The 7,796-nt window shown below is 39.3% G+C and overlaps 1 protein-coding gene across 3 annotated transcripts; it reads left to right on the top strand.

Annotated features, from left to right (window-relative positions):
• Positions 1-1,400: 1,400 nt before the first annotated feature.
• On the top strand, positions 1,401-7,310 carry ITM2A (integral membrane protein 2A). 3 transcript variants are annotated; one of them, XM_007464323.1, is made up of 6 exons: positions 1,401-1,739; positions 5,196-5,327; positions 5,826-6,023; positions 6,260-6,370; positions 6,614-6,764; positions 6,914-7,121. In XM_007464323.1, the coding sequence occupies exons 1-6, from the start codon at positions 1,629-1,631 to the stop codon at positions 7,000-7,002; spliced, it is 792 nt and encodes a 263-aa protein (XP_007464385.1). In that variant the 5' UTR covers positions 1,401-1,628; the 3' UTR covers positions 7,003-7,121. The 3 variants fall into 3 exon arrangements, with proteins under 3 accessions (XP_007464385.1, XP_007464387.1, XP_007464386.1); XM_007464324.1 differs by having other exon boundaries at positions 1,629-1,712; positions 6,914-7,002; XM_007464325.1 differs by lacking the exon at positions 5,196-5,327 and having other exon boundaries at positions 1,509-1,739; positions 6,914-7,310.
• Positions 7,311-7,796: the final 486 nt, after the last annotated feature.

Below are 7,796 nucleotides of genomic sequence, written 5' to 3' on the forward strand. Positions count from 1 at the left end.
TTCCTCAGCCTACACTAAAGGTTGCCTCATAAATGTTAAATTATAATGGCCACACTTGAGCAAAAAAATAAGTAAAAGAACATAAAACACCAATGTTTCTAAGCAAACTCATACATCTTGCCCTGTATAAGGCACAGGCTCCCCACTGTTCCCTTCCATCTTCCTTCCCATCTGCAGTTTATCCAAGAAAATGAAGGCTGTTTTCACAAAGTTGCCACAGTGGAAACAAGCTATGCACTTCAGAGCCAAGGAAACCTCAGTGGGGCAAACTACAACCTGGAATTTCTAGGACAGAGGGGTAGTGACTCTCAACATATTCAAGTCATTTTAATAAGTATATGAGTAGACGAGGGATTCTCTAGCACAAGCTGGATTTTTGGGGTAAGTGTTATTATCTTCACAAAACAGACCCCTCTACTGTCTTTGGCAGCAGGACTATTTATAAACCCTTTACCACTACTACCCCTAGTCACCAACCTCCACAGCATGAATTTCATATGGAAAGGTACTCTATCATTGTCACCAACCAGGGAGAACTGACTTTTAAGAAACGGTATGATTACACTGGCTGCTCATGTAAATGTTCCAAAAATGGTTTCTAACTCAGCCCCTTTGAGATTATTGTTTTTTGTTTTTTCACTAGAGCTGGGTTAAAATCTGGCTAAATTTTCTATCTTCTATCTCCAACCACACTTCCACCTCCCTAAACACATAGGTACACACACATCCCTGCTTTTCTCGCTGTGGATTTCACAGCTGGTGGTTGAAAAGAAACAAGTTCTGGGCTGAGACCTTGGTCTGGATTCCCTGGCCTCGGAGAGTGAAAGATCTGAAATATTTCAGGGATTTTCTATGAGCTTTCCATACTCCTCTGTCTCATGTCCTACCTGCAAAATGGGCTTTGAGGAGGCAGGTGTCCTGTATTTCTGATTTAGCATTGCTCTGTGATAGGAAATTAAAATTACAAAACAAAGAGATGTCAAGGAATGAAAAAATATGTTGAGAGAATGAACCAAGCAATTCTAAACGTGCTTCTGAGTGTTTTTTATAAAGGAAGGTATTATTGTAAAGGTACAGAAAAGTCCTGGAACTGTGCTTTCCAGTCCTGGGTGGGTGCAGAGAGGAGGAAGCTTGAACTGGTGCCAAGTTACAGTTCCCTGCCCCCGGGGGGCCAGGTCCAAGATTGAGAAAATAGAATCAAGGACAGGGGCTATTGTGGCCTGTACAGAGGCAGAAAGACACGACACAGCAGGCTTCCTTCCTGTCTTTTTCTTATCTGAGGGAGCAGAGAGCGAGGTGGGAGCACGCCTGGAGTGCAGGTGAGTAGTTTTCAGTCCCAGTCCACTGGCTCCACCCAGTTTCTCTCCTCCCACTGTCAACTCCCACCCCCATTCCAGTACTTGGACACCCTCCCGCTCCTCCCTCGGCCCCTGCTTGGGCCCGCCCACGGTTTCCCACCCAGCTTGTGACTGCGTCATAAGTATACCCAGACCTGGGCTTGCAGTAGTGTAAAAGCAGACGAGGAGAAAGAAGGTGTGGCTAGGGCTAGCGCGATCTTCTTCTCTTCCAACCTGCAGCCCAGGACACTGATTCGAGCAGCGCCTTACCGCGCAGCCCGAAGATTCACCATGGTGAAAATCGCCTTCAACACACCCACAGCGGTGCAAAAAGAGGAGGCGCAGCAAGACGTGGAGGCCCTAGTAAGCCGTACGGTCCGAGCTCAGATCCTGACCGGCAAGGTAGCAATTCCCATTCCACCCCTGACTGCCTGCCAGGGTCGGAAAGGTGGGGTGGGGGTGGTTTGAGGGGAAGGAAGGGGAAAGGTGGGAAAGGACAAAATGAAAGCTGCTGCGGAGTTCCTGTGTTTCCGGCGGTGCTCTCTGTGCTGTCTGTTGGGTTTGCCCGGTCACCCCCACTCTGTCCATTCGCACCACCTTCCGCTTGCGGTTCCCCAAGTCCCTTAGCATCTCCGTGCGTCGCGCCACGTTCCGTGGGTCCCAGCTCACATTGTACATCGCGGAGGGATGTTGGAGGGAGTTTGAGGAGAACTCTTGGGACCAGATGTCACCTTCTCCTGGGGAACATGTGGGTAGCTAGAGATCAAAGAGAGGCACGTCACCCGGTCAGCTCCAGGGGCACACACATCTTCCACAGGGGTGGAGCGGACAAGCAGGGTGAGCAAGGACACGAGATTTAACTCTTCTTTCTTTCCTTTCGACGTGTATGAAGTTCTATGAATCTTAAGGCTTTCTAGGATCCCTGAGTGTTTGTGGAGATGGGGCGGGGGGCAAAAGGCAGCTTTGACTCTATGCGATATGGGTTGGGGCAAGTGTGTGTCTGTGACCGCCCGTGTATATTTTCAGTTTCTCTCTGGTCACAGGCGGTGTTAAGCATTCTGTAAAGGAGCTGTCAAAACTGAAGCTGGTCTTAATTAGATTTTGAGATGTTCACTGTGCCCTCTTACTCCAAGAGCCTTGTATGTTTTCAGAGTGACATTTCCTAAAGAAAACACTCTTCCGTAAAAGAAATTTTGAGGGCTTTTGTTTTTCTCTTTTGTTTTTCTTTTTAGTACAGTACTTCCTTTTTGAGTGATATCCCCTCTGCCTACCCTCCCCCACAGAAAGATCTGCAGCAAGTCCAACCTTGTAATTTAATCTTCTAGCACTGCCAGGAACTGGGGAAATTTTCCCCCCAAAAATGTTAGCCATTGTTCATTTACTCCAATTTCTATCTCCTTTAAACATCTAACACGTTTTTAGTGTTTGTAAACTACTCCTCCTTTTCCTCAGTAAAATTTCAATGTTAAAAGGCACAGTCGTATTTTTTCTTGTTATACAAAATCTGTGCATTGTTGGAGCTTGCAAATCTGCCCTAACTTGTCTTGTTCTCTCTATAAAGTTTAAACTTTTGTGTTCAGAGTGGAGATTTGAAAAGCTCTCTGAGTGAAATGAGAATCCATGTAGTAAAACTGATTATGCACACAATTTGAAAAGCTAATGAGCTTTTGCAGAATTTTTATCATGGAAACTTTCAATAGTTAACCCAGCAATCAAACTAGCTGTTGTGTATTACACATTTCAGAACTCAAAAACACCCCCTTGCATTGTTGAGGTTTTGATTAAATGATAGAAGGTCAAATATGTAATTGTCCTACTTACTTTGTAAGGGAAATATGGCCAGATTTTTTAGGGGAGTTCTAATTAGATGCCAGTAGTTAAATATAGCCGCACAATAATCCTTTATTTTCCCACATCACCACAAACTCCATGACTTGTTGAATTCAGTTAATATGCAAGCAATACTTCTACCAGGCCTGAGGTGTTATGAGGAATAAACAAAAATAAGCATATGGTGGCCTGACCTGGCCACCATAAGACACTGATTTAATAGTACTTGGCACATTGTATTGTGATGTATTGATCAGTTCATCAGAAATTGAACACAACAAAATAGTATGTTGGAGGTTGTGTACAATGACTTTAAAATACAGTTCAGAGGGAAATGAGCTGTGGTGACAGCCCCTACCACACTGAAGTTTGGCAAATTTAAATGAAAAAAAAAAATCCTTATTCCTAGTCCATCATCCATCCATGGGCACTTAGATTGTTTCCATATCTTGCCTACTATGGTGGGAAATTTTATGAAATTGACACTCTAATACTTAGATCTTGCTTAATAATAACCCCCCTGAAATATTGGAAGGAGAAATGAAATTGCAGTGCAGATTGCTATTCTCGTATCTCAATGACAAGAAAAAATAAATTAATTAATTCCTTTGAGAATTTCAAACTAAGTCATTTTTGTGACTTTTAGGAAAGTCACTTCATTTTTCTGGACCCCAATTTAATCGTCCAAAGTATAATTTCTAAGCCCTTAGCTCTAGATTACAGGGATTCAACATCATAATTTATAGGCTTTGTAGTGTTAATCTTAGGTTATTTTTTAAATAAAAATTATTTTAAATTTCTGAAAATTATTGGGACAAGGAAAACCTTCAAGGCTTATAGAGTATTAATGGAGGGTTTGAACTTAAGTAAACGTAGCTAAGAAAATTTGAATACCAAATTTCTTTGAATTTTAAAGAGAAATCATTTTTGAAGCCATTTATGAAATGATTGCCTCTCCTTAGAATCTATGTATTTGCTTTCACCAAATTAATTAAAGTTTAATTCGCATTAAGTAGTTATGGAAAATAGCTAATGGCCAGAAAGACTTAAAGCAATTCTACTTACATACCAGTCTGAATGATTTACCCTCTGATTATAAGAGAATAGATTTGCTGACTTCATTCGTTATACCCTTCAGTAATACTGCTGCTTAGGGCATATTGTGACATAAAAGAATGAGATTGGAGGGCCCCTTGGTCCACTGCCCTGAGAAGAGTACAGAGTTAATTGGTTACTTGTTTGTTTTGGAGTCCCTTGTTCCAATTACTAAACAAATTATGGATTTAACAGAATTTTACAGTCACTGTTACACTCAAAGCTTTGTGCCTAGCTATGACTGTACTTTAAATCTACTGTTTTGCCCAGAACTTAGAAAACGTTATTTCATTCAAGCAATACACAGCCATAGAATATTGGGTGATATTAGGAAGCCTAATTTCTCATTAAACTTAAGAATATTATGAAATAGATCTCATCTTCAATATTTTAATTTCTAAAATAGGGGGAAACGGTATATACCTACTTTATAGAACTCCTTCCTATAAAAGTTAATTTTCAAAAAAGAGCTTTTTGAAAATCAGTTAATAAACCAAAGGGTATTAATTCACCTCTAATTTGGCAAACAAGTTGATGTACAAAAAATACTAAAGAAACAGTTGTATTCCAGAAAGTTAGTGATTATATCACTGTACAAGTCCAAAAACTAATGGCTTCCATTTATTTAAAGAGGATAACTTACTGCATAAATGAATGGTTATTTTCAGCTGATTTTAGGACTGTATACTTTGAAATAACTTTATATCTATATTTGGGTTTGGAAGTGCCAGAAAAAGGTTATTATAAATTGGAGATTTTCACATCTATTAAACATCAGAAAGTATCTTGAAATGATTTTAGGCTAGGGTGAATTAACATCTTTTAAAAACATCTTGGGTTTCAAGGGAGATAAATTGTACACAAAAGCAACTATGTGTCTAAAAGCACAATCGGTTTTTTTTTGTTGTTTTTGATCTTGCTTTTAATACATAGGAACTCCGAGTTGCCGCCAAGGAAAAAGAGGGCTCCTCTGGGAGATGTATGCTTACTCTGTTAGGCCTTTCATTCATCTTGGCAGGACTTATTGTTGGCGGAGCCTGCATTTACAAGTACTTCGTGCCCAAGGTAATATTAATGAAAGTTATTATATTTTGGATTACTAATGCTATACATTTAGCGAAAACAAATAATTATGTCGTGGTCCCCAGATAAATGAAGATTTAGGGAAAGTTTTCAAATTACCTTTTGGTATAAAATTGATTTGTCGGGCTTCCCTGGTGGCGCAGTGGTTGAGAGTCCGCCTGCCGATGCAGGGGATACGGGTTCGTGTCCCGGTCTGGGAAGATCCCACATGCCGTGGAGCGGCTGGGCCCGTGAGCCATGGCCGCTGAGCCTGCTCGTCCGGAGCCTGTGCTCCACAATGGGAGAGGCCACAACAGTGAGAGGCCCACATACCGCAAAAAAAAAAAAAAAAAAAAATTGATTTGTCTTCATGGTGATAATTGTAATCAATAATCCTCAGCTTGATAAACAGGACAACGAACTGATATGAGTTTGAGACATTATTCAAATGTCACGGGAGTGAGTGTTAGAAAGTTTTGATTTTCCCTTTTTGTCTTTTAGAGTACCATCTACCGTGGAGAGATGTGCTTCTTTGATTCTGAGGACCCTTCAAATTCCCCCCAAGGAGGAGAGCCTTACTTCCTGCCTGTGACGGAAGAGGCTGACATTCGTGAGAATGACAACATTGCAATTATTGATGTGCCTGTCCCTAGTTTCTCTCATAGTGACCCTGCAGCAATTATTCACGACTTTGAAAAGGTGGGTTTCTCATTCTTATAGGTATTTCTGAATTTTCTTTTTTTCGTAAGTTTATTGGTATTAAATCTGTTCATAAATATACAACTTTTTGCAGCAAACCCTTTTTCATTCTTTTGCTACTGAGTATACATTAGTTGATTTTGAAAGGTTGTAACTGCTTCTTCTAATGGTCTTTGGAAAATCTGCAGCATTGATACTCTCTTAATCATGCCTAACATTTTCCCCCTCCCCAACAGGGCATGACTGCTTACCTGGATTTGCTGCTGGGGAACTGCTATCTGATGCCCCTCAATACCTCCATTGTTATGCCTCCAAAGAATCTAGTGGAGCTCTTTGGAAAACTGGCAGTATGTATTTTGGATGTCAACTTTTTATATAAGCAATTACAAATAATTGCTTCCTCATTTTAAAAATTAATTATTTGGGCCAAAACATTCCATTTCACTAAAATAATTTTCAAATAAAAAATATTCTGTGAACCTAAACTCCTCTAAAAATAAACTCTATTTAAAAAGTATATCTGCTATAGGTGAGAAATTAAATAGCATTTTTAAGAATTTCTGTTTCAATCTTTTAAAAAAATTTTTTAGAGTGGCAAATACCTGCCTCACACTTACGTGGTTCGTGAAGACCTGGTTGCTGTGGAGGAGATTCGTGATGTTAGTAACCTTGGTATATTTATTTATCAACTTTGCAACAACCGCAAGTCCTTCCGCCTTCACAGAAGAGACCTCTTGCTGGGTAGGCAATTTATTTCTTCCTTCACCCTGTGTTGTTGAGACAGTGAAGGAGAGTAGGGGTGGAGTACGGGAAAAGTAGAGAGCAAATGTAGATACATTTTTATTTACACAAAAATGAAAAAGCCACTTTTATTGTGCATTTCCTCACAGGTTTCAACAAACGTGCCATTGATAAGTGCTGGAAGATTAGACACTTCCCCAACGAATTTATTGTTGAGACCAAGATCTGTCAAGAGTAAGAGGCAACAGAAAATGAGTATACTTAGTAACAGAAAGTTGGAGATTTATAATATGACTTCAACATTAAAGTGTGTGGGATACTCAAGATATTTACTCATGCATTTACTCTATGGCTTATATTAAAAAGAAAAAAATAACTACTAACCACTGCAAGCTCTTGTCAATTTTTAATTTAATTGGCACTGCTTGTTGTTTGAAACTGAAATGAAACAATTCTTATGTCTTTTTTTGAATTTATAGGGTTTAGATTTCTGAAAGCAGCATGAATGTGTCAGCTAACACCCTGACAATGAATTCCATCCTGTGTGTGTGTGTGTGTGTGTGTGTGTGTGTGTGTGTGTGTGTGTGTGTGTGTGTTTGTTGTTTGTGTGTGTGTAAGTAAGCTCTTTAATCATATGGTAGAACATGTTCTAAATTTAAAATATTTAAAATTGTTTTTGATGTTTTTGTGTAAAGCATGTCAAATTACTTAATATTATTAAGTGTTTTTCATTTTGTGCAACTTTCCTGAATTTAGAAAGTACATCTTTGCATTTCTGTCAGGTGCTCTGTAATAGGTCTGATTTATATGTAAAAAACTTTCATAAAGAAGTCATTTTCATTAATGCAGTGATTCTTTCTCACTGATAACCGTATTGTGAATTCCACAAAACTGTGTAAGTACTGAATGCTATAAGGAATTTAGGTTGTATGAATTCTACAGCCATATAATAAATTTTACCATATTTAACCACTAGTTCTCATTTGAGGGATACTTCATATGAACAATTTACATTACTTATTTAGCTTTGGT

This window comes from Lipotes vexillifer, unplaced genomic scaffold (assembly GCF_000442215.2).
Source record: "Lipotes vexillifer unplaced genomic scaffold, Lipotes_vexillifer_v1.1 scaffold307, whole genome shotgun sequence".
NCBI classification, from domain to species: Eukaryota; Metazoa; Chordata; class Mammalia; order Artiodactyla; family Lipotidae; genus Lipotes; species Lipotes vexillifer.

Coding starts and splice junctions, on each gene's coding strand:
- ITM2A (XM_007464323.1), top strand. CDS start 1,629: ATGGTGAAAATCGCCTTCAACACACCCACAGCGGTGCAAAAAGAGGAG. Junction 1,740..5,195: donor CTCAGATCCTGACCGGCAAG/GTAGCAATTCCC, acceptor TTTAATACATAG/GAACTCCGAGTTGCCGCCAA. Junction 5,328..5,825: donor ACAAGTACTTCGTGCCCAAG/GTAATATTAATG, acceptor TTTGTCTTTTAG/AGTACCATCTACCGTGGAGA.